General features: G+C 41.3%; 1 protein-coding gene across 9 annotated transcripts in view; it reads left to right on the forward strand.

Moving 5' to 3' along the window:
* The window catches only part of CREB5 (cAMP responsive element binding protein 5), a 263,319-nt gene extending 236,810 nt beyond the window's left edge, over positions 1-26,509 (forward strand). For 8 of the 9 annotated variants that reach the window (XM_080974908.1, XM_080974909.1, XM_080974911.1 and 5 more), the window contains 4 exons: positions 13,591-13,908; positions 20,157-20,384; positions 23,126-23,234; positions 26,148-26,509. In XM_080974908.1, the coding sequence (XP_080831034.1) occupies positions 13,591-13,908; positions 20,157-20,384; positions 23,126-23,234; positions 26,148-26,311 (819 nt within the window). In that variant the 3' untranslated portion in view covers positions 26,312-26,509. Of the gene's footprint in view, positions 1-13,590; positions 13,909-20,156; positions 20,385-23,125; positions 23,239-26,147 lie in introns of all 9 variants that reach the window. The other variant, XM_080974912.1, reaches the window with a different exon arrangement.
* The last annotated feature ends 942 nt before the right edge of the window (positions 26,510-27,451 follow it).

Here is a 27,451-nt window from a genome sequence, read left to right on the forward strand (position 1 = left end):
CAACCATTTGAAAAGGAGTCAGAGTGTACAGTACTTGCACATAATTTGCAAACTTACTCGTCAGTTCTAGATACAATAGCATGGAACTTGGAAGGTAAGTTTGCCTCCTCATAAGGTTTGGGGACCCTCCTGAGTGTAATGGGAGAGAGAATGTGAATCACCAAAGTAATTAGAGTGGGAGAGACTTTTTGGAAGCTGTGGGAAGCTACCAGGGGATGAGGGAGTGGGAAAGTTACCCTCCACCAGCACTTCTCAAGATTCAACATGTTTACTTAACCGGACATTTTTATTGATTTAAGTGGAACTTGTTTCCAGTGAAGTCTACTTAGAACCACAGGCTAAGGCAGTGCCGGATTTATGTATAGGCTAAGTAGGCTGAAGCCTAGGGCCTCTAATTCTAGGGAGCCTCACCAGCCCACTCCCCAGCGGGCAGTCTCCCCTCTCCCAAAATTGCAAACCCAGTTTTGACACCTCTCCCCCCCCCCCAAACCCTGGGACGATGAGCCCAGCCACCTTTTATTCACAGTCGCATAAGCACTGGCCATAAACCTGTATGTTCAACCGCTGAAATATACACCCAATATGTAGCAATGGAGATTTATGTTACTACTATTTATGCTATTTATGTTACTGTTAATTGAGAAGGGGGTTGTAACAAAAACACTGGGGCCTAATTTGAATAGTAGAGTGCCTGGTATCTGGTGGGCAATCTTATCCTTTATTTCCACACTGTGGCTGCAGACCAAATCACTTATCAGGAGAGTCATGAGATTCAGGTGAGGGTCAGATTGCTTGTCAATCCCAGCAGGTATATAAGAGGACAACCACCCTGGCCAGGCCTTCATCTGCCTCATAGTAACCATCACAACTTTGGCAGATAAGGCATTGGGCAGGATCCCAAGTCATGCTAATACCCCGTTAATGGGCTCCTGGAGGGGTAACTCTGTCCAGGAATCCACACAGGGACCTATGGGCCTAAACACCTCTCCAAATGGCAGTCTGTGTGAGGTTGTGGTACCCAGTCCATGTTGGGGACGACTCCCCAGCACAGGCTGGACACCACTGGGTTCCTATCAGCCAGCATGTGGGCTGTCTAGGCCCAGTGCCCTAACAAAACCTACTCTTACATGTAATCAGTACAATTGTGGCCCAATTCAACCCAATACCAATCTCCTGTGTTCATTTCCTTGGTCTTCCCCACACCAGCCACGGGCATCATGCATCTGTGGCGGCAATTGTAGTCTAAAACATCTGGAGCGCACAGGCTGGTTTGCACCATTTGCTGCTTTTCATGTCAGCATCAACAACATGTTTAACCTTAATGCTCGGTTGAACCTTAATGCTGGATGAACGTATACAAAGATCAGGAGAAATCTCAGGCTTGAAATATAGGATGTCTTTTTGCTTTGTTGCATAGTATATGTATCTATTCATTTAAAACACACACAGATTTATAACAACCACCACCACCCCCAAATCCTTAAATTTGGTCCTTGGCTAAGCAGTATATTGAAACCTGGCTCTCAATTAATGTCTGTTCCATAAACTCATAACAACCTACAGAAAGAAAGCAGTTCTTCACTGTATGCTGCTGAATATATATATATATATATATATAATCAAAAACAAGAATAATTTGGCAAGGGGAGGATAGAGAGAGTTTGACATTCATTACCTGCATATTTATTCTTCTTCTTTCCAGGCCATCTTTTGCATTTATTGTGGTGGAGAAAACATATTGAAACAGTTTTGGCCTTAATATTTATAGATGCTGAATGCACATTAAATTAGTGGCAAAAGAGGAATGGGATTACAAGTGTTTTGTAACATTGCACTCAGAAACTAGAAATAAAGAGAGGGGAAAGCTGCCAGCACATCTGCATTTGTTTTAGATCAAGACATAAGGAGAACGATGAGATTGCAGAAACCTGGTCAGATGGCACAATGAAGCAGAGGCGTCATCATGAAGAAGAGTCTAAAGAAGGAGTGGGGTGGGGGGAATCCTGCAGACATCCATTAAAAAGCCTGGGCCATTTACAGATATAATGTCCCAGCAAAGTAAAGTCATTCAGATAATGTGGCTTCAGAGCAGACATTGGCAGCATTCACAAATAAGGGGATGAAAATTCTGGTCATTTGTTTCCTCCTCACATAAGAGCAGGAAGAACCGGGAGCACATCCTTCAGTCCTGCACTCACATCAGCAGTATTTCAAACCCCATCCCCTGGGGTTGCGGCACTCATCTCGCTTTATTGGCCGAGGGAGCCGGCGTACAGCTTCCGGGTCATGTGGCCAGCATGACTAAGCTGCTTCTGGAAAACCAGAGCAGTGCACGGAAATGCCGTTTACCTTCCCGCCGGAGCGGTACCTATTTATCTACTTGCACTTTGTGCTTTCAAACTGCTAGGTTGACAGGGGCAGGGACCGAGCAACGGGAACTCACCCTGTCACAGGGATTCGAACCACCAACCTTCTGATCAGCAAGCCCTAGGCTCTGTGGTTTAACCCACAGCACCACCCGCTTCCCTTTGTTGTTAGGACACCCCTCTTTTCATTGGAGAAACATTGGAGGGTATGAGACTATATCCATGCATGTCATTAAATATCAACAAGGGAGATTTCTAAATGATAGGCAAGGATAGTGCCCTTGGGCACCCCGGTATCTACATATACCCAGGCCAATGATGTCACCCTGTAGGGTGCTGCTAGCCACCCTCAAAGTACCACCTTGTGAAGAAGGCAACAACTCTGCCCTTGATTTACAGCACAGTCTGGTGAACACACCTGGACGTTCCTTGACCTGCGGTCCTTTGCGTGGAACCTACCAAATGAGTTGGCATGCCAAAGCGATGTCTGCCTGGCATAGCCGCTATGGAGCGACTGTTGCAATTGCTCCACCTGTGATGTGCATATTTCATGAAGTGGCTCTGAGTCACACCTGGGAATAGGTCAGCTTCTTCTCTTTTTTCCCCTCATCTCCCGCTCTCCCCCCCCCCTTTCCCTTCTTGACTTAAAGAGGATCGCCGTGACAAAGTTTGAGAATATGCGCTGTGGAGTCATTAATGAATCCATTTTGAAAAGTCAGTGCCCTTCAATTAGCCTGAATGGAGGGAAGCAGATGGGATTCCTATCCTCGAGGGAGGCTATTGAAAGAGAGCACAAGAAATACCACATTGGGCTGATTTATAGGAGTAATTATAAGCTTCATTTGCACAAAACTATTCAATGTGGTTGCAGTGAGAAAAATGAAGAATGTATGAAATGCTGTTGTTGTGTTTCCCAAATAATAATGGGATCGTGTGTCATATAGAGTCTCAATTCTAAATAATTTAGAAGAAAAATCCAAAGGAGGGGGGGACGAGCCTCAGACCCAAACAACAAGGGTGAGCAAAACAGCCTTCCAGGATATCTTCATTAAAACTCTTAGAAATGCCCGTTTTGTGCTCAAACCTATTCCTGCTGCAGAGGTGTTTTCTAATTCTATCTGTAAAAAAGTTTGCTGGGATATGAGTTTAAAAACAGATTTTCATACGAAACACATGTGTGCAAGTAACAGCGGAGATCTAAAACGAATAAAGCGATAGGCATAGCCATGGAGATTGCTGTTCTGATTCCAACTAGAGCCGTTCTGATATGTGCTTGTGCCATGCCATTTAAAAGAATAAAACACTTAGCTATATCAGTAGAAATATGAAGGTCTAAATTAGAACTTTGTGGGTTTGTGTGTGATGAAGAAGGCATTTCTTATGAGCAGAAGCAAGGAAAGCAACATCTTCTCACTCGAAACAACTGATATGTGCCCAAATGCACACCAGAATCCAAAGTACAGTCTGCTCCTAAAATTTTCCTATGCCAATCGTTTTGATTTAAAAAAAGAGAAAGGCAACACAAAGCGAATACAATTAGTAAGGTACTGCGGAAAATTGTGGAGGAAATGGTTGCATGCGTTTTTATGGCTCCTATCGGATATTGGTGTAGTTTCTGATTTAATGGACGGCATAACTTCCTATGGTCATGTCTTCTTGCAATTTTTTTAGAGTTCTAAAAGTTTTGTTTCACTTTTAATTTAAAACTTCCCAAAAAAGACTAATCAAGAGGATATACCAAAAAAAGGCACTTCCAACTGCCATACGTAAAACACAGTCTTATAAAGACTTGTCTTTTCAACCAGGCTTTCTCCGACTCATAATATTGGTATTTGTTTTTACTGAATTCCTGTTTTTATAATACTGTTTTACTAGTTTTTATCCTGTGTCTCTGTTTTGATGCTGCTTGTATTTTATTTTTACTATTTTTATGCAGCTTGGGTTCTTTTGAAAAAATATTAAGCAGCTGGAAAATGTTTTTAAATAAAATAAAGAAATTAAAAAACACACATTCCAGTGCATTCCACTGCTGTAGATCACAACAGCATGGGGAAATTCATCTAGTCTCATAACTAATGAGCTATGGAAAGAAAGTCACCACCCAAAACCAATGTCCCACCATTTTGACCACTTTTGCTTTCTACACAGTGTTTTGTATTCATTCTTCAATAACGTTCTTCATCTCCAAATGGGGCATCTTCCTGTTTTCTTCTGAATTTTTTTTTTAAGTGAGAAACACAGTAAAGCAACTTCTCTGCCCATTATGTGTGGACTGCATGTCAGAATTATAGCACTGGGTCATGCTAGGATAAGGGTGGCGCTAACAGAAAAGTTACAAGGCTTTTAAAAATCAAATGCAACTTCTGAAAGAAAATATGTTATTTCCTAAATGCTTACCTTTTTTTCTTTTAAAAGTTAGCTCAATCAGTAGAGCATGAGACTCTTAATCTCAGGAGATTTTTGCAATGCAGGAGTTGAACTACATGTCTCTTGTGGTCCCTTCCAGCTCCAAAATTATATGATTATATTATTATAAGTATTTCACCCATGTGTGTTTGAAAGGGAGGAATGAAAGGGGTGGTGATTCACTTCATATTTAATGGTAAATCTTTCTTTAAAAAGCACAGACCAAAACAACTAACCTTCAGAATTCACACTTATCCAAATTTTGTAATGCAATTCTCCAGCCAACCAATGTTTACAATATATATTAGGGGAAATTGTGCATGAAAATGAATAACATAGTGAAAGTAACCTAACTTATATTAGGGAAAATTGTTTGCAAAAGCATGTGCATTAGTCAAAACTCCATAGAAAATTGTGTTTCTGAGGAGAAATTTGCACTGCACCATGAAGATTATGTTTTTAAAAACGCAAGTTGCTGTGGAAATGTGAAGAACTGAATTTAAGAGTAGAAAAATGACAAAAGAGAGAGAACTACAACTGACAATTGCTTCCATCCCTAACTCTGGGTAGTTTTTGAGAAAGATAGACATCAATAGAATTCTACCCCCCAAATGCAGAAAATTCACTTGTCGTCAGCCATAGTAAGACCCTTTCGCACCAAAAGCTGCGATTGGCATGCACTGTCAGAGCAACAGGCTGAAAAACGCTTCCGTTCCTCAATTTTCCTGACACCAGCACAGCTTGACTGCACCTTTAAGCCCTGCACTGATATGTAGGTGGACTGAGCAAATTAATAAACAGCTCTCTCTGCTGCCAACTGGAGCACCATCAAAACATGGGATAATTTATCTCTCCTGGCTTTAACCACAGGAGGGAAACTAACTAGATAAGATGCAGTCACCTTAACCCCCTTGTTTGAACCAACCACCACGGAGTCTGCCTCTCCCACAACCTGCCTTCTACACATTGGCAGTCTTCCAAGGAGAAGTAGCTGTACGAGAAGAACTTATTTCATTTGCCCAGGCTGATAGCAGATAAGCTCCTAGACTGTGGTAAGATGCAAGCATTCTGTGGGAAAGGGAGATCATCTGTTCCACCAGCGAGGCGCGTTCAGATCCGAGGTTGCCACAGCTTAAGCCTGCAAGATACTTGTTAAAATGAATGGGGTGTGTGATGTGGTTTGCTAGCTTAATACTGCAGTGTCTGCTTTCTCCAGTGGTATCTCTGCTTAATGCCAAACAGCTTTAGGGCTGCTCTGATAGGGTTTCTCTCACACACACCAGACAAGAAAATGTGAACGGTTCTCTGTGTCTGTATAGCCATGATCTCCAAATAATCAGCAGAGCTGTTGCAAGTTTTCCTGGCAGTGGGTATAGCAACATTGTATACAAAGATCTAAGGAAGGGTCACCTAGAGCTGGGTTTCCCAAACTTGGGTCTCCAGCTCTTTTTGGACTACAATTCCCATCACCCCTAGCTAGCAGGACCAGTGGTCAGGGATGATGGGAGTTGTAGTCTAAAAACAGCTGGAGATCCAAGTTTGGAAAACCCTGACCTAGAGCCACATGTAATACCTATCCTGAACAAAGACTGCAAAAGAGTTGACCTAGGCTCCATCACATTTGCAGTTTTCCCTATTGAGTTTTGTTAAATTTGAGCTTGTCCTTCATTCACTGTCTTTGGACTACTGGCCGTATCCCAGCACTATCCTCCTTTCTTTCGGGATTGTGGTCCCGTTCTTTAGCAGTGAGAAAGGAGGAAAGAACTAGACTCATTAAGATCCATACGAACTTCACCATTAAGTTCAGTGGCATGCGGCCTACACCAACAAATTATTTTATTTCGTTTTCTTCACAACATGTTGCGATGGTTGCAAAATCCACTTATTTTCTTCTTTCCCCCTTCACCCTGCACAGTTTGAAAGAGGTGAAGCTACTAAGGGAAGCCTAGCAGCTTTTAGATGAGGCTTCTAATAAGACAACAAATTGGGTGTTTTTGTAGATATTACTGCTGAAAAACTGTGCCAGCCAGTTAATGGCGTCCATTTTGTTGCTACAAGGTATGCCCATTAAAGAAGGAGACTCTCTGGTCTTTCAGGGTTTACAAGCTTTCACCTTCACTCACAGCACTTAATGACACATTAATTTCCCCCAACATGAGTATGGTTTATGCTTGGACTGGGTGGATGATGCCTACTTGATAGAATCCTGCCAATTTCGGTCAGAAATTCCACCCACATCGTGTTGCATTGTGGACTGAGCAATGCCCCACCCATAGAACCAAATCCTTAACATTGGCTCTCCACTCTGACTCCCATCCAGATTGGCCCAGAGTTCAGGTCATTGTTCCAACTGCTGTAAGTCTCAGTGTTGGAGAACAGAAGGGGCACAAGATTAGCAAATTAGCATTGTCTAAACTAAGACATAGACCTTGATGTGGATTTTTGGAACGCCCGTCCCCCTCTTGAAATCATTAGGCATTTTCTGTTCAGAAAAGAATGCTGTTCCTTACATGTCATCATCATAAACAGCTCTATCCATTTCTGAAATGTCATCGTTAAGTATCTTCAGTTCTGTTGCTGGATAGAGATGAATTATATTCAGCTTGTATTTTTTTTACAAATCTTGAGTGGAATTCTGGTTTACAAAAAGCAGCTTCATCTTGTCTGCCTCTAAAGGGTTTGGTGGAGAAGCACGGGATAAGATTCGTTCCTGTGCTTCTTCTGCATCTCAATGCATTCATCTTAAAAGGCAATGAAATATCAATATAAATGTATTTCTTGATTTCTTTATTTACTTATCGAAACATTCCTTTCCACAGAAAATATCCACATGGTAGCTAGCGCCCATTACATGATTATTTTTTTTTATGAAAGGCCAAAACACACAGCACGATCCAAATGTCAAAAATCAGCAGCAGTCCATCAAAACATTGGATAATAGTAGTAAATAAATATAAATCTACACCTGCATGTTCCCAAAGCTTGATGGAATAGCACTGCATTAGCAAGCCACCTAAAAGATTATGGGGGAATGTGAGATGCATGTGCTTCAGTTCAATCCTGTTAGGGGCACCACTGACACAAGCCTATCACTGTACATAGAATCATAAGAGTTGGAAGAGACCCTGGTGATCTAGTCCAAACCCCTGCATTGCAGGAATATGTAGCTGTACCTTATGGGGAATCGAACCTGCAGCCCTGGCATTATCAACACCATGCTCTAACCCACTGAGCTAACCAACACCAGACCATGCGTTTATTATTATTTATTTCATAAAACCCATACACAGCGGCCTGATTGTAGAAAACCTCGAGGAAAATTCACAATCGTACTTTAAAAGATACAAAAGTTAAACTACTAAAAGAGGTTAATTTAAATGTATCAGTAGTTGTCTACTGTCTAGTAACCTTGCTGCAACATGCAACTGTTTTTGTAATGCAATTTCAAGCTTCTTTGTCATGGATTATCTAGTTAAAACCTGGGGGCAGAAGATGTTGCCTGGTTTCATTATAATGAGCTATACATGACCTGCCCTGGGATTCCGTGGTAAAGGCTGGGCAATAGATGTCTATAAATACATATATTTATTTAGTTGTGCATGTGAGGAAATATCAGTAGGCTTGGGGGACCCCAAGGTTGATTTAAGTGCAAATCTTTTTCTTTTTAAAAAAAAGCGTTGCATGGAGGACCTCTAAAAACAGTTCAGTGAGGTTTGAGTATGTTCTGTAGCCTTCAAATACAGCCTGGTCATTGCTGGGGGGTGGCCAGAAATGTGTGGATGGGACATAGCTGTCAACTTTTCCCTTTTCTTGTGAGGAATCCTATTCGGAATAAGGGAATTTCCCTTTAAAAAAGGGGAAAGTTTACAGCTATGGGATGGGAAGCTGAAATGGAGTATCATGGAAAAGGGCATTGCTGCCTAGAACAGTAAAGAAGACGACTTTGCATGGCAGATCCCACTTGAAATATTATGAATTAGAATCTAAGCAGCACTTGGCAATATCAAAGACGTTTTGTCTACATTATTCTAGTAATGCTGGCTAATGCACGTAAGATAATTTGATATTGCAGTGACCATGTTGCGGGTGGTGCAGTGTCGCTTTATTTTGCAAAGCCTTCAGTTTTTCAAAGGTCTTAAGTGCCTGTTCTTAAAGGCAGAAGAATAAAAATGTTTCCTCAAATACTTCTCATTCATGGCAAGAGCATGGTATGTAGTTGTGTGTGTGTGATAAATGTTCTGCAGGGGCTCCGTAACACTCCTGTCAATGGAGCGCTGACCTAAGCATGAAGTTAAAGAGGGGCTGGGCAGTTGCTGTTGTTGCTATGGGATAAGATGAGGTAGATAGCTGGTCTCTTACCAGAATTTGGATCCAGGGCAGCTGGCCCACCCTCCCATTGGGAAAAGTGAACAAGGAGCTTGTAAAGTACAGAGACCACATACAAATGACCCCTATTGACAGAAACCAGCTGCACGTCAAGCTTCTCCCTGCCTCTCTTGATTTGCAATCTCAAATAAATAGATGTGGCTGAAGGGTCTGTGGAAAGAAAACAGAATAATGTATTCTACTGAGAATCAGATTCACAGCTTTTATAGTTGTGTGTGTGTGTGTGTGTGTGTGTGTGTGTGTGCATTTGGAGCTGGGTGTTCCTTCACACATTAAGGTCTTTTTCATCCCTGACACTTTGGGGAAAGGGGAAGAGAGTTTGGGGAGTGTGCAGTTTATAATGGCAAATGGTGCAATTCACCATCAAAGTAGGATCATTTGGACAAACAGTGCGTGGGCACATCTACAGACTAATAGTCACCATTTATAAAAATTCTGGCAAATAGGGGTTTGTGGGAGTTTTATATTTGGGCAGAATAAACACTCTTTAATATAACGTTACTGGCCTTTTACCAAAATAGTGGTAGTTATCCAACCCTTTTAATGCCACAGATTTGGCTTTGAAAAAGAATGCCTTGCTTGAAAACGACTTAGATTGGTGTATTTTTCTATATCTTTCCTTGGTGAGTTCCGTCAGCTACTACCACCAGCTATTTTGTGGCTATGATAGAATTTGTGTTCATTTTTTTAAAAAAATAGCCTAAACGAAGAGATCCTCCGTTTCAGTGTACAGTACGTACAGCAAAGACCGCGGGCAGCAGAGCTGGGTACATTTTTGTTTTGGTAATGGAGGTAAGGATGAATTAGAATTCCTTGATTAAGTTGCTTGTTTTGCTTTTTGAGTGGCCGCAATGCTTCTGTTTTTCAGTAAGTTAATTGGGGACAGATAACCTAATTTATGGCGCAGTTGTCCAAAGTAAAGATACCGGATCTATAAAACAAGTGGGAGGGGTTTTTTTGCTTTGCTTTTTGGCTGAGAGAGTTTTTGCACATCGTCATCATGGCCAGGTTGACCAACCTGTGTGCCCAAATTGGATTCCCGGTGTAATGGGGAAAAGGAGGGATATTTAAACATGGTAAAACTCAATTAGTCAGTCCTATTGACTTAAATAGAGAGGAGCTTAACTAGGTCGGTCAGTTCTGGATTAGCCAAAAGTAAGTCTGTTCCAGGGAGATCACCACCACAGTGCCTGAAGAACCCTTCAGATGGAAAGGAGTCTGTTCATGCTGGTCTTTATATATGCTGTGTGAAATACAGTGGTACCTCGGGTTAAGTACTTAATTCATTCCGGAGGTCTGCTCTTAACCTGAAACTGTTCTTAACCTGAAGCACCACTTTAGCTAATGGGGCCTGCTGTTGTCCCCACTGCGCAATTTTTGTTCTCATCCTGAAGCAAAGTTCGTAACACGAGGTACTATTTCTGGGTTAGCGGAGTCTGTAACCTGAAGCGCATGTAACCTGAAGCGTATGTAACCCGAGGTACCACTGTATAGTACATTTTAATACAGGGGGGCAAGAACCTGAAGCCATCCAGATGTTATTGTTAGACTCCCAGCTGCAACCAGCTCCAGCCACCATAGCCAACAACATCTGGAGGGCCACAGTTCCTCATCCCTGTTTAAATGGATGAAAACTCAATATTGTATTGCTTGCGTTGGATTCCTGAGTTACGCATACTGAGAAACTAAGGTTATTAAAGTATTGGTGTCTGCCGCCCTCCATATTTTCTTCTTTATTTGTTGCTGTTGTTTTTCTGAACATGATGGGGACGTGCAGCAATCTTGAGTGGGTGAAATGTTGCATTTGGTCTCTTGACCAACAAAAGTGATCCTGGGTCAATAGCAGCCATACCTCCTCTGCGTCTGCACTGCCACCTGATATCTCCCCTCCATTTCTCTCTTTTGCAAATTACATTAAGTTGCAAGCCCTCTTAAAGAAAAATGTGTGACCATGTTCTACAGATCACTGTGTGAATACGGGTTGTGTAGCAGTAGCCCAAGTCAAGGAGGAATCTAGGGGAAGACTCTCTCTTTCCCAGAAAATTCCTCACAAGTGGAGAAAAATGTGTTTCTCTGAAATAAGTGGTTGTTTGGCAAATGCCGTGCTGTTTTTGGATGGTTATTAGGTGAAAATGTGAGATACGCAAAGCGGATAAGGGGAATCTTGGTGTTGAAAATGAATGCAGGCTTTTGAACTTTGAACAGTACTTTATAGCACAAGAAGCAGCTAAAGGTTATTTTAAGAATTGAGTTCTGCCTGTGATACTTTATCAACACTTGTATCACATATTTTGTGCTCTGCTGGCTGCAGTCCAGCCTGCATGTGGTGAATTCTTCACATTTAAAGTCTGGTATGGAGGAATTCTTTCATCTGATGTGTACGGCAAAACTGAATGAAATGGATATCTGAAATCTGTTGATCACACGAACTGAAACAAAACAATCCTATTCCTGGAAAGAGATCATTTTATGCCCCTGAACCAAAAGGCATTAGCCGTGTTGAGTTCAAAACAGGAGGTTGGTAGCATTGTTGCCTTTTCATTACTACGGAAATTGATTATTCCACAATAAGTTAAGTGAAATCAGAGCTGCTGCACCCAGGCAGGTTGACATATTTCACCTATATTAAAGCTGAAGAATTATCCCTAAGGTAAAATAAAAGGTGAGGACCGCTTAGACTACAATGTGCATTTAATGTTTGGTTGCTCCAGGAAATATTTCAATATTCTCACCATTGTTTTTTTTTCCTTAATGCCAGCAATTAACCTTTTAGTCTGATGGAAACAGTTGCTGTTTTATTTGAGTGTGGCTGATAACTTGTTACATTCCAGGCTCTTAGGTTCTGAAACAGAAAAGCACATCCTATTGTTCAGTCCCTGGCATTGTCAGACAAAAGCCACACCAGACATTTGGAGGAAACTGGATGAGTGATTTGTGCTTCCTTCATCCCCACACTTCCGAACTTTTTCCAAATAGGAGATATGCACGTTGACAGAGACAAACCTCAAAAGGAGAACCTAGAAATACTGGGTTTTAAAACAAATTTCATACAAGAGCATTCCAAATTACCCAATGCATCAGAGGCCATTAAAAACCAATTAAGCAGACAAACAAACAAATCAACATTCAATTTAAAACATGAGGTTTTCATGTAAGCACATCATGCCATTAATATGTGTGTGTGTGTGTGTGTGTGTGTGTGTGTGTGTGTTTCCAATGGAACCTCAGCATAAACAAAGAAGGCAAAAGTAAGAGCACAGAATTACTAAAATATAAAAGAAAGAAACCTAGTGGGTTTTCTAAAAAGACGATTAGCTTTGGATGTGTTGAATCCTTGTTTAAATGGCATTTTGAATATTTTCCTCCTCTTTTTATGAATCAGGTATGTTTGTGTGTAGATGAATGGCGACTTTTATTATTTAATACCAGGCATAGTTGGTGCATATTTTTATTGTAACCATATACTAATTGATATTTATAGAATAGTGGCATATTAAGAGCCTTTTAAAAGATTATTGATTTTTATTTAAGTGTTGTTGTGCCTTTGCTATTTGAATTGTTATTCTAAGACACCTTGAAATAAATAATAGTTTTATTTTTAAGAACGGTATACAAAATATCACAAACAAATACAGCTTTGATCCAGAGATCTAGGGTGTTTCATCTGCTAACAGAAAGAGCCTTTAACTTACTGAAGGGATATTTCCAACCAAGCAGATTTTGAGAAAAAATGTCTCCAAATCCAGAAAAGTTACTCTGTGAGCACAGCCCTTGAGCAAGTCCTTTTTATGATCCACAGTGGTTGATATGCTGAAGGCTGTTATAACCAAGCTCTGTTGTGGTGCTGTAAGGCCCACCATCTGCCACCAGCCCTCATTTTTACCTCAGCTCACAGTTCCTTGGATTCGAATCTATGTTTACACTGAGGTTCCACTGAGCACCCTTTAACAAAACAATTCCTACATCACCATATGGTTGCATTAAATGGCTGTGCTTTAAATGTGAGAATATTGTATTGAATTATGATTTTTTTAATTCCATTTTCAGCATCCTATTCTCAAAACGCTTGAGGAATAATTTGGTGTTAATCAGTTAATTTTTCCAGCACTTTTTTGAGTTACTCCACTGCTTTCTGGTGTAATTTTGGTTCTGCTTCCCTCAGGAATATTCACATTTCCACCTTCAAATGAGATTCTACCGAGTGTTTAATTGTGGCTGCATTTTTGTCAGTTAACAAAACCGACAACGGTTGCGACAAATCTTAGCCACGCATAATCTTTATGGATAATTTTCTGATGATTTAATGGTTGTATTTTGTCACGTTGCTTTGAGACCTTTCTTTTGTAGACAGCGGCCAACAAATGCAAAGAACGAATATGACGTCTCCTCGCCTGTGGACTGACTTTATAAACAAACTCTTTTTTTGTTGCAGAGGTTGAAGGCAGCATTGACTCACCATCCTGCAGGGATGTCAAATGGAAATATGAACAGCATGGGCCATATGATGGAGATGATGAGCTCCCGACAGGACCAGACAGCTCACCACCATATGCACACACATCCGCATCAGCACCAGGCGCTTCCACCTCATCACCCGTATCCACACCAGCATCAGCACCCAGCGCACCACCCTCAGACGCATCACCAGCAGAACCACCCCCACCACCACTCTCACGCTCACCTTCATGCGCACCCAGCGCATCATCAGACCTCGCCACATCCACCCCTGCACACAGGCGGGCAAGCACAGGTAGAACTTCCTCAAAATGTATTCTGTGATATAAATTCGGGTTTAAAATCAAATGTTCGCATTGTCTTTTATGTTGGTTTTGATTTTCTCCAGCTCTTTCTGGAGGGCCGGGTTTAGGTTTGATGAGGCCCTAAGCTACTGAAGGTAATGGGGCCCTTTATATGTCCAGCTGTCCTTTGTCAACAACAAATTGTCGCTGTTTTTGTGCTGAAGATATGCTGCATGGTAATTTATGGACCTAATAGGTATCTAAAGCCATTTGCACATGTTGCCGTACAACCAGTCCATGCAGAATGTAGGCACCCTGTATATAGAAAGGAGCAAACCAGTGATATTTTAAGGAGCAGGCTAGCAGGCGGGGCCCATTACTTATATCATAGGAGCAAAACACTGTTGATGTATGTAGGTTTTATTTTATTTCTTTTTTATCTTATATTTTGGAAATGTACATCCAGGTTTTTTCCCCTTTAATTTTTTTGGGGGGCCCCCAAGAGAGTGGGGCCCTAAGCTATAGCTTGTTTAGCTTATACGTAAATCTGGCACTGTTCATTGGCACCTTCATTTTATATCAAGGACTATTAAAAAAAAAATCTGCATCAAGGTGGACATTGTACTTCAGGAATCTATGCCGAAAACCTAAAGTGGATTATGTTGGGGTAGAAGTTCAAACACGTTTCTAAATGTAGGTATCATTGCTTGCACCAGTTACCACCTTCCAAGAAGCTTGAATCAGATTTTCAGGTTAAAGAAGTCTACGGTTATGAATATATCTCAAGGCAGGTCCACACTTTATGCCGCAAGACCCATTTCTGTGAGTTACAGCAGTGTTTCCCACAGAGTATTCATGTGTCTGCTGCCATACACCAGCTGCAGAAGTGTCCGTCGCATGAGGTTTTCAGCTGCTCAAGTGTATTGCTGCAAAACGTCTTGAAATAACTAGCCTTTCACATGTGTTTTGGGTCAACATTTGACCATGTATGTGCCATGGTTTGTTTGTTTTATATACCATAGCAACCTACATGTCATTACTATAAAAAATTTATGGATGTTACGGAGAATCAGTCACATAGGAAAACAACATTTTTATTTTTACCGTTGAGGGTTTTTTTCAATCTCAGTGGGATAAAATTCACCAGGTTAATGCAATACCCAGAGCGAAACTGAAACCAAGCTGAATATAAGATTAAACATTAAAGTTAGATGTGAAACAAATGAGGAAGTTTGCATGAAGTTTTTTTGTCTTAGAATGCCATCAAGGTTTAAACACAGCAGAGGAGCAAAGCCGATTAAAATTATTATTTACTCACCTTTCATCCTAAAGTCCCTGGGCAGATTCCAACAATCTAAAATACAACATTAAAAACCATTTAAAACAACCTGCAATCCTTTAAAAAAAAAAAGTGGAATTATACATTGTGTATATCGATCAGTCAATTTTATGTAGCCAAAGGCCTTTACAATGGACGACAGAGAATAAAAGAAAAACTTTCATCTAAAATCATATAACGTAACCTGTAGCAGTTAACAATATAAAGGAAATTTACAACATTAAAATTTAAGATTGGGGTGCATTCACATAGCTGGAACGGAGCTTCTTGGCTACCTGGTGTACAGGTGTTTATCTGCTAGGAGTTCAACTATCACTTCCTGTGCGGATCGACCCGGAAGCCAATTAAGAATTGGTGATATAAATTTTCCTCTGGATGTTATGTACAGGGGGCAAATCAGCAGATAGTGTGTAATGTCTTCTACCTGAGGAGATGCATGTATACATTTGTGATCCATATGGAGAATTTTCTGGTATCTCCCCTCTAAATACACAGAGAGCATCTGTTGGAATCTTAGTTCTACAAAGGCCCTGCATAGTTGTGGGAAGGTCAGAATCTCAACGTAACTGGGCCTTGAGGGATTGGTCTTAATTTGGGGGTACCAAGTAGAGTAACGGACGGCAATGATGGATGCTCTGTCTTGGTTGGCATCCTGATCAAAAATCCAATTTCTAAGATCACATGGGCTAAAAAAAGAAATACACATAAGTTATAGGATAGTGACAAATGGTGCCAAGGCGAAAAGTTGTGGGACTCTAGAATGATAATAATACCAGAGAAAGAAGGAACTGAAATCATTAAGAGATGGATCTGAATTTCTCATTGCTTGGAATGCAATGTTTGACCCACTAGATAGAACTTTGAAGGAAGTGTATATACAAGATGGACACTAACTAACAAAAGAAGCAGTGCACAAATAATTTAGATGGACATAGCCAATTGTCATTTGTGATTTAAAAAATATATACATTGGCCCTTAAGTAGAGGCTCTTTTGTATGAAAAGAGATGGTGGTGAAGGAATACTACCAGCTTTGACAGTACTGATCTATACTTTCAGAGAGGAACAATTGAGATGCCTGGAATCAGTTCTTCCATTCCTCAGAAGAGGTATTCAACAATGCAACACTCAACAGTACTAAGAGTTTGTACATGCAGTCCTGATTTAGGTAAAAGCTGTGCATGTGCAGCCCTCAACTAGATGCAGGGCTTTTCCACCCACACTGTGCAACACTCTTTGCACACATGGAACTTGGATCAGGAAAGGCAATCCATTCACATATGCAGATTGCCTTTGCCAGGTTATAGCAGTTATGCGGAAGTTCATCTTGCACCCATGAATTAAATTTCATTTCCATGGTGTTTAATTCTAGGTGTATGTATTTAGGATTGGTGCCTTGGGAGAATCAGGTACAGTCCTTCAACTGCCCATTCAGAAATAATTGTTACCAGACTCCAAGATAATTACACCTTCCTTCTAAACAGATAAAGAAACAACAGATAACGGCTGTTGCCAAAACCCACAAAAAGCAGTCTCATGGGCTTTAGTAGAAATTGTTCCATTTCTGTAGGACATGTAAAAGAGATATTTGTTCAAAAAACATTGTGCGTTGCTGCTTGGAGGATGGGTGGAGATTTTAAGATCTATAGGTCAGGTAGTTCCCTGGACAACAGAACAGTTTGAATTCCTCAAGGGAACACAAAAGCAATGACACTTTTTGTAGAGGGCATTGACTGGGATAAAAGATGGTTTGAGTGAGTAATAAACATAAGGTTATTGCTTTCAAAATCCATCTATAATTCCCCTCAGTATTGGCCTCTTTGGGGGGTCAGACAGCTTCAGCAGACACATTAATCTTATGGTACACTTTACTAATTATTAACCAACTCTTTCTATTGAACCAAATACTTAAGTTTCAAGGTTCATGTCAAAACCAGTGCATGATCTGAATTGCTAGGAGCTACGCTCCCCTTTTGCCATAACTTTGATTATTTTATGCCATGCCCCTGTATTAAATTTCAAAGTTTTCAACAGCCCTGCAGAACCTAATGAATTATGGGGTTGCTAAAATGAATGGCTAAAAATATAGCAGTAGGGTTATAAACAATTGGAGAGACATACAGGATCAGGGATCAAGGCAAAGCCCAGCCAATTTAGCAGTTCCCTTTCTGTTCTGCTCTGTGCCGGCTGGCCTAATTCAGATATTTCACACATGTTTGGTTTTAATACTGAAATTTCTGTCAGATGAATTTCCAATCAGAAGAACTTTGAGACAGCAAGGTTGTAATTTCCTGGACATAGCTGGTATTCAGCCCTTGCAAACAGCGTCCGGGTGGAAATCACCGAAATGTCCAGGAAAATCACTAAAAAAATCTCAACAACTTTGGTCTGCCCCCAAAAGCCCAACCCTACATTACCCCTTGTTGCGAATTATACATGGTCAGAAATGTGTTAACAAAAAAATTATATATGACAACATTCTGTGTCCTTTTTAATTGATTCTGCCACATTATCTACATAACCAAACACATTCATGTGTTTCAAATGAGTCAGTAGCTCTAAAACCTTCAGTCTATGCACTTCCACAATCCTCTGTCATCACATAAGCACAAACAGTGTCACATTCCCGTCAGCCTTTGGAGCATATACTAAATAATACATCTCTAAGGGCATTGGCATAGCCATGTTGTTGCACCCAGAATATGTGTTGGGCAGATCTGTAAAGAACTCATCCATGTGTTGAATGAACCATGGAGTACATTTACCATGCCAGCGGGCAACACATTATGAGCTGGGGTGTAATGTGGACTGAGATGCAAGAGCTTCCCTTCTGTGGTAAGCTATAAAGCGATTATTTCACATACCCTGCAAGTGTCCCAAGAAAGCCGGGACATCCCATTTTTTTTCTCGTGAGAAAACGGCAGCCATTTTGGGCACGGTGATCTTGTGCAATTTTGCACTGCAATTTCTCTCAAGAAAAAAAAATGCTTTCCCCCCCAGGACCGCAATCTTGTGCCTTGAAAAACACATGTCTGGAGGCTCCGTGCCCCCAAAATGTGCTTTTCAGGAGAGGAATTCCAGCATGAAATCATGCGAGATCACAGCACCCAAAATGGCTACCCTTCTCTTTCATAAAAAAATGGGTAGGTGGTTTCCTGGTTTTTGCCTTCAAGGTTTTGGAGGGTATGCTTCCAGCATATGCCAAACTTTGGACAGAACCGTTCTGGCCACATTTTCTGCATGTTGTGTAAGTTGGTCTACCTTTTCCTGCATAAACAGTGAGGTACATGAGCCCTGTTTTTACCAGGGTTTGTCCCACCATGTCATCTAAGACTATTCAGGCAACAGAGGAACAAGAGGCTGAAAAAGAACACATTTTCACTCAAGTAAAACAACATTAAAGGAGTGGAAAGGGCTGTTATGTATAAGAGAACCAACCTGAGAAGTAGAAACAGAATTTACAGCTTGAATTAAAAAGGGAGAAGGCAGAAAGGCTTGTGCAAAGATGTCCGTGTCCTGCAGTGTAAACAACAAACCTTTGATGGCTCAGAAGGTGTTGCTTGTGGCTTTTGATGTTAGACTGACAGTTTAAAAGAGACCTTTGAGGCCTTTACATTTCAGGTGTGTTGCTGTAGAGGCAACATACATATCCCTGCTGGAAGGGGCATCTGGCATTACTCAACATTAACTTCTCAAGCCAAGATGGGGGTGATAGACACTGAGGACCAATTCACAGAATCCAGGAAGAAGGCTAAAATGTGAGATGGATGGCATGGGGCCTGTGCTTGGGCATACAATAGTAATTTCATTATGAAAGTAGTGATTGCCTTACTCGTGGTCAAACAACTTGGATTTGCTACGCGTGCTGCCATTTGGCTTTTACTATTTGGAAACCAACCAGCAGCTGAAAGTTGCTGTGGTGTCACTGTAAAAATTTTGAGTCTAGGCACATTCACAAACTCAGATGGCAAAAATGTTTGGTGCAGCCTGTGTTAGCAATCCTTCACGACACTCCGGAAGGTTCTGCAGGGATTGCTTACTTGAAAGGATCATGTCATGCTGGTGCAAAGCTAGGAAGCCAACGAAGCTAGCTCACTGGCCTAGAATTGTCCTCCCTGGTGTAGCACCCATGAACGGGTTGAGATGGAAAGCAATATGAAATCCATCATGGGTCTTATGAGGTGTTCCAGTTCCTCACAGAACTGTCACATTAATGGGTCTGAGAATTTAATTTCTTTTTAGTTCCCATAAACTCATCAGTGAATCACCTCAGTTTCCCCAAGAAAATGGAAAAGGGGGATAATAGGACACCCCTTAATTGCCCACTTGGTTCAAAGCCTGCTTCCATCTTAAGATTTATTTATTCCTCATAAATCCAAAGCACAGCAAATTAATGGGTTGTTACCTCAGGATAGCTATCTGTGTAAACAAGACATGCAGTGCAAAGGAAAATGCACGCCTTTAAATTAGGAACAAAATTAAGGGTCCCAAGGCTCCTTCTGTTTCATGATTAATGCAAGTCACTGGTGTGATTTAGATGTTTCACATTTGAACTGACTGGCTTTTAAAAAAAAACTGTTCTTGAAATGAAATGAAACATTTTTTTAATACGGTGGAGCAAAATAAAATAAAATAAAACATCCTCTCTGCTGCAATTCAAAAAGGCCATTTTCCAAAACATCTTCCTGGTCCATGCAGGCTGTTAGTCGAAGAGTAATTTAAGGGCATCTGGTAGAGTCTTTGAACTTCTGCCACTCTCATATCTTGCCAAAATGTCTGTATTCAAAGAACATATCCCGGTCGTATTTTTTTTAATTATTACAGTTGATCTTTATTATTATTATTACTATTATTCCACAGTCAGCTATGGTGTCATCCCCTTGCTGGCTACTTAATTAAGATCAGTTATGTTTCTCATTAGGTATCAGCAGCAGCCCAACAGATGCAGCCCACACAGACAATACAGCCGCCTCAGCCCACTGGGGGGCGCCGAAGGAGAGTGGTGGACGAAGACCCAGATGAGAGGCGGCGGAAATTTCTGGAACGAAACCGAGCAGCTGCCACACGCTGCAGACAGAAGAGGAAGGTCTGGGTGATGTCACTGGAAAAGAAAGCAGAAGAACTCACCCAGACAAACATGCAACTTCAGGTGCGGGCTGCTGTCTAGGACATGCCTAGGACACAGAGAGGCACTGTTTGCATCTTGGGTCACTGCTGCACCAGCAAGACCTTCTTGACTTAAACTGGTGCTGCTACACTTTAGGCTACTAGCGCAAACACAGAGAATCTGAACAATATCTATCTATCATCTATCTATATATCTATCTATCTATCATCTCTGTATCTAGGGACGCGGGTGGCGCTGTGGGTTAAACCACAGAGCCCAGGACTTGCCGATCAGAAGGTCAGCGGTTCAAATCCCCATGACAGGGTGAGCTCCCATTGCTCAGTCCCTGCTCCTGCCAACCTAGCAGTTCGAAAGCACGTCAAAGTGCAAGTAGATAAATAGGTACCTCTCCGGCAGGAAGGTAAACAGCGTTTCCGTGCACTGCTCTGATTTGCCAGAAGTGGCTTAGTCATGCTGGCCACATGATCCGGAAGCTGTATGCCGGCTCCCTTGGCCAATAAAGCGAGATGAGCGCTGCAACCCCAGAGTCGGTCACAACTGGACCTAATGGTCAGGGGTCCCTTTACCTTTACCTTTATCTCTGTATCTATCTATCAGTCTACACACACACACACACACACACACACACACCAAGAAGAGTGTCAAGATTTGAAAGCAGGCTAACATATAAAGACATTCTGAGCCAACAGCATGAAACAACACCTTTTGTTCATTGCATCTTTGTTCAGGTATAGAATAGATGAGTGATGTGCACAGAGATAGGAAGCCTTTCTCATCTGCCCAGGGCCTTTCTCCTTCGTACTACCAGACAACAAAAGGGAACGAATGATCTTCACCCTCCATTTTAAGTACAGAGCCATGGTATGAAGTGGACTAAACTCTGCACTGATCGTTTTTCTCACTGCACACAGTGACATCTTAAGACAACCTTGTGTCTTAAGCAAATTAATTCCCAATATGCCAATCCTTATGTAGCCAAAATGGCACCACCCACATACAAGAGAGGGAATCAGGAAGATTGGGTAAACCCAGAAGGATCGGGGGGGAGGGCTGTAAGGTGGGCAGGGAATACCAAAAGGGTTCAGTGAGGACTGTGCGCAATCAGTGGGCACAGAATGGGAAATTCTTGCGTGCAAATCACATCAGAATGAATGCAACTCATTATAAGATGATAATATACAAAGGATAATTTCCAGGTGGATTGCAACTTGCCCATAAGAAAAAGGGTTCCCCCTGTCTCTGTTTCTTTGACTTCTATATGGTCCCAGTTCCACTGTAGGACATTGTAATCTAGACAATGTGATCTACACATTGTAATCAATGTGCTGCAGCTCAATATGAAAGAGAAAAGATAAGATTTCCCTTTGTTACAGGATTTCTTACTAATGAAGATGAATTTGATAGTCAGAAATGTTCTGCTGGAGTTGAAATGATTCGTTTTATTTTAAAGAAAAAGTGAAGCAGAAAATCTATCTGTTAAATTTATTGACACCAATTGGGATCAGTGCATACCAAATGGCAGTAGTTTGGTGACAAGCCGAACCTTTTATATAATATAAAAACTGGTGGGATGAGTGAATTAAACTTCAACTGTAAGCATGTGTTTAATGCTACATCATATGTATGCATGTGCAAGCTAGAGACAAGCACGTCCGATTCGCAACTGTCTTTTCTGAATTGGATGAATATAGTCTGTATGGATTATGGGGATGATTTTCGTCACAGCAGTCATTTCCGCGCTTTATTTCCATCTCTGATTCATTCCGTCTGACCTTGCTAGCCTAGCCAATACTGCAGAAGAGATATTTTTTCAGGCAAGCCAATAGAGTCATTGTAGTTCTCTTATTAAAACAGTTACGAGTTTAAGTTTTGATAACATTTTTGCTCCTTGAATGAAATAACCCCTTCTGTGAAGAGCAAAACACGAGGCTTCAATCCATTTATTTGTATCTAAAGTCTTTTGCAATATTGGGCCTCGTTTTCAAAGGATATTTGTCCCAATCCTGAGTTGCTTGTATACTGTAATATGCTCACAGAGCTCATTTACATGAGAGGGAGAGGAAGGGAGCACTGTGTATACATGAGAGCCCATTTATTTATTTATTTATTTATCTATCTATCTATCTATCTATCCATCCATCCATCCATCCATCCATCCATTTATTCATTTACTGTATTTAGATCTCACCCTTTCCCCAAAGGGGAAATACCCACAACAAACCTGTGAGGTAGGTTAGGCTGAGGGACTGGCCTAAGGTCACACCCAATGAACTTCATGGCCAAGTGAGGGTTCAAATCCTGGCCTCTCTAACCACTACACCATGCTACATTTGTCAGAATTGGGTTTGTTTGTTTTTTTAAAAATGGTTACTTCATTGTCAATCCACTGCTAAATATGTAGAATTTAATTTAATTTTTTTTTAAATGGACACAAAGCAGCAATCTGACGCTGGGATCCTAAAGCACAATCCTAATGAGCAGCAGAGCTGCCTCATTTGCTGTGGTTGTCGTGCTCTAGAGAAATAATCCTATTAAGACTGGTTTTTTAAAAAATAAAATGAGACGGCAGATACACAGTAGACTTTAAGGCATATGGCAGGATATGGATTTTGTTCCAGTATATCTACAATGAAAAAATAATTGCATGAAGATTCAAACTGTATGCAAGCCTACTATATTTATGACAATGAAAAGCATGCAAAGTTGTCTCCTCTTAAGATGTATACATTTATTAAAATAAAAAATCTCTTCTCTCCTTCCAGAATGAGGTTTCCATGTTGAAAAACGAGGTAGCACAGCTGAAACAGTTATTGTTAACACACAAAGACTGTCCAATAACAGCCATGCAGAAAGAATCGCAAGGATACCTAAGTAAGTAGGTAACATATTTATATTATCATAGGTTAAGTACTAATGATGCGTTTCTTTTTTGACCTAACCTCTCAATTTCTAAACAGTCTCCTTCAACCATCTTTAGGAATGGCATGAAGTTAGCATGGATGAAAAGCACCTGCGGTGAAGCATACTAGCAACCAATGCTTAAAATGGCCCGGTTTGCATGCGATTTTAAACCAAGGTTTAAATATCTGGGACCAACAAGCAACAAACCGCAGCTTGTAATTACATGCAAACTCGAGCCCGTGTGTTGCTGTAAAGCCAAACCGTCAACATGAAATATGAACTATGGTTTAACATTATGTGCAAGCTGGACCAGTGTCACAATTCAGACTTAGAGAAGCCTCAGTACTAAAATATACATGGTAGAGGCATCTCAAAGGCCTCAGAATGTCTAGTAATGTCTAGCCCTGTTGTTCTTATTCTGGGTATTGCACCTTCCATATACAATCCTATATCTGTCTATTCAGAAGTAAGCCCCAATGCACTTGGGAGTAATTTACATGGGGCTTACTCCCAGGAGTGGGTATAGGATTGCAGTCTAAACCATAAGTTTACTGTTATTTTATTTATTTATTTGCTTTCTTGTTTGATCTATTGGCTGTCACTGAGTTCAAGCCTTCAAAGGCAGGGTACAATTTAGAATGGTAAATACAATAAAAATTCCATATAGGACATTAAAAGTACAGGAACAGCTAGAGATGCAAGAAAAAAATATTTTGAGACTTCGGGGGGGGAGCATCAAAGATGGTGCCAATTTACATGGCAAAGCTGTACCACTTCAGGCTGCAGCGGAGGGCTCACATAGTTGGAATAGCCCTCCAAAAATGAAAGAGAAAAGCCAGGACCACATAAAAAATCACCTCAAACGCTTCTTGCTTCTTGCATGGTTTTATTATTTTCTTTGCTTCTCTGTATGCAAGCCCTTACCTGAAGTGGTACTGCTTGGAAGTAAAACATAGCCTCAGTTGTGCACCTAGCAATATGAATTATGAGCGCAACAAACCTGTGTTTGCAAACGTTTTAATTGCCCACTGTAGATTAGTCCACTGATGAGGTGCTAGTGGACAGAGTTTTGTGTACCACACAACTTTGCCCTTTGTGGAAGTAAGATTCAGCTGCTGACTGGACTGGGGAGGGAATTATGAGTGCAACAAACCTGTGTTTGCAAACATGGATGTCATACTGGTATACTTATTTGAGAGCTCAGCTGAGCTGTGCTGCCAGTTGGGTGTGTATATGGCGGCAAACCTAGGTTTGTTGCTATATGAGGTGCCCCTCAGTTGTAGTTTAGTGCAAATAAGGTCGGAATAAAGCCCTAAACATGTCAGGCCCCCCAAATACCTGAAAGAGCGCTTCCTTCCCTACAGCAGCTCTCAGGTGCTAAGATTGGTGAAAAGAGCCCTCTTGGTCATTCCACTTCCCTCCTAAGCAATGGCGATGGTGGCCTGAGAGGGGGCATTCTCTGTGGCGGCCCCTAAGTTGTGGAACTCCCCACTGAGGTGTGTCTGGCACCTTCATTGTACAGATTTGGGTGAATGCTGAGGAGACACCTGTTCGCCTTGGCTTTTGGTACCCAAGACATATATTTTTAGGACCCACCTTATTATTGTAATTTGAAGTTGTTCTTAACATTGAGAATTGTTGTGTTTTAATATTTTTGCTGTGTTTTAATTGTTGGGACCTTCGTGGGAAGGGCAGGTAATAAACTGTAATAATGCTGCTGTTACTACTCAGCCGCCCTGAGCCCGGCCTTGGCTGGGGAGGGCGGGGTATAAATAAAAATTATTATTATTATTATTATTATTATTATTATTACTACTACTACTCGGGGCTGCTCCAACTCATTACTTCTCTTCATCTGGGGAGTGAGGATCTCTTTTACTTCCCCAGAGACAGCAGCATCCATAAATTCCTAGGGCCAGAGAAGACTCCAGAACCAGCCCTACCATTAGGCAAAATGAAGCAACCACCTCAGGCAGCAAATGCCAGAAGTCAGGCAGACACAGGCTGGATCTACACTGATCTGGAAAACGCTATTGAGAAGCGGAGAAAAGCTCTCAATGCAATTTTACATTGACGACAGATCACTGTTCTACAGCTCCCTCTGGTGTCACATTTTATAATGCATTTTTAACGTTTAAATTGACCACTGTAGATTAGTCCACTGATGAGGTGCTAGTGGACAGAGTTTTGTGTACCACACAACTTTGCCCTTTGTGGAAGTAAGATTCAGCTGCCGAGTGGACTGGGGAGGGAATGCCATATTGTCCTTCTGCCCAGGGAGCAGTGCCTTCCTACAATACTCATACTTCCAGATTCCCATGTATCTTTGGAGGTTCAAGGAATCTGGGACTGGCACTGCCTTCCTTTCCCAGCTTCACCTCGTTCAGAGCCCCATTAAAGTGCTTGGAAAGGAGACAAGGCAGCCTGGAGAGGAGAGGCCACATACTCAGTATTTTGCTGGAGCAGCTCTGACTTCATGAAGATGATACGTCAGTACATGCAAGTAGCACGGTGATGATTTACTGTGGACACTGAGGTGTCATTATACAATCCTAGTGTTGTCTACTTGGAAGCAAGTCCCAGTGAGTTCAGTGGGTCTTACTCCTATCTGAGTGAGTGAGTAGAGGATTGCAGCCTCAAAATGCTTACGGCTTAAGACAGATATGTACTTTCTAATCATAAACATAATAATAATGTGTCCTAATCTGAATATCTGGGTTCTGGATTTCTTCTCGTTGTGTGTTTTGTGGCATTTACACTCTGCTGCCTGTTTAGCAGCATTGTAATATTCTGCAAAAAGTGGGGCAAATGGAAGGGTAGTGGAGGAGAAAGTGAGGTTCCTCTACCCATGTCGACTTGAGCCTTCATTTGTTCCTTTCTCAGGTCCTGAAAGCAGTCCTCCTTCAAGTCCGGTCCCTGCCTGCTCCCAGCAACAAGTCATCCAGCATAACACCATCACAACTTCATCCACGGTCAGCGACGTCGTCGGAAGCTCAACCCTCAGTCAGCTCACAAGCCACAGAACAGATATGAATCCGATCCTTTAAAACCTATCGGTCAGGAACTGCTATGAAAAAGTGATAGGAAAATATCAGATTTCCTTTCTGGTTTAAAGGCATTTTTTCTCTCTCAAAGTTATCTCAGATCTGGAGGACTCTTCAGCCCCCAAAAGACTATGAGTTCCAATTTTATAGTTTATAAAATGTCTTTTATACTTAGTAATAATAAAGGGAGTTATGCAATGACTATGCTATCAGCTTGGGAAATGCGTTGGTGCTTTCTCCGGTTTTTCTGGTACCAGTTGTTTGTTTGTATTCTTTGTTTGTTTGTTACGTTTAAACCAAACTGTTCCTGTACATAATGATGTTCCTTCTCACCACTGCAAGTTGTTACAGCGGAAACATGTTAAAGGGCCACTTATTAGCCAAAACAAGACTTGAGAAGCATTAAGCAGCCACACACTGGCAACTAGGCATAATTGGACTATAAATACACGAAGAAGCCTGGTTGACAGCGTAATTCCTTTCTTTCTTTCTTTCTTTCTTTCTTTCTTTCTTTCTTTCTTTCTTTCCTATAGCACCAGGCTCTAAAACACATCCGTAGCCTTGCATATCTATTTTCTGTTTTGAAAAATGTTTCCATACTTTACATAGTTATCCGCTCAAAAAAGCAAATTATGGCAATGCACCCAACTGGTCCTGCTCTCCATCTCCATTGTCCAAGCTGTTTATCATCTTCTCCATGCATAGAATTTCACTTTTCAGTGTGTTGTGGCACCAAGTTTCAATTCTACAGAATGTTTGGCTCCCCCACCCCCCGCCTTTCCTTTTATTTTGGTAATTCTGGTTTCCTTAGCCTGCTTGTTTCCGGATGAATGTTTGAAAACATGCAGGTGGTCTATGTAATGCTCCAAGGGATAGAAATCTTGACCCTCCCTGGCCATTCTGTCACTTTCTTAACATTCTCTCATCCAGAAATCCAAAGCCTCTAGCCTACCACCACGATGCCATTGAAATGATTTTTGAGCTTCCACTGTGTTTTCTGTCCCTGTCCTTCCCTCTGCACCTTCCGTTTCTGTTCACAACCCTCATAGCTATTGTCCTCCTTTTATAGCATCTTTATTGTGCTTAATACTAACTCTGCAATCCTATACATACCCAACTCAGAAGTACCGTATTTTTTGCTCT

This window comes from Podarcis pityusensis (assembly GCF_964106645.2).
Source record: "Podarcis pityusensis genome assembly, chromosome: 12".
NCBI lineage: Eukaryota > Metazoa > Chordata > Lepidosauria > Squamata > Lacertidae > Podarcis > Podarcis pityusensis.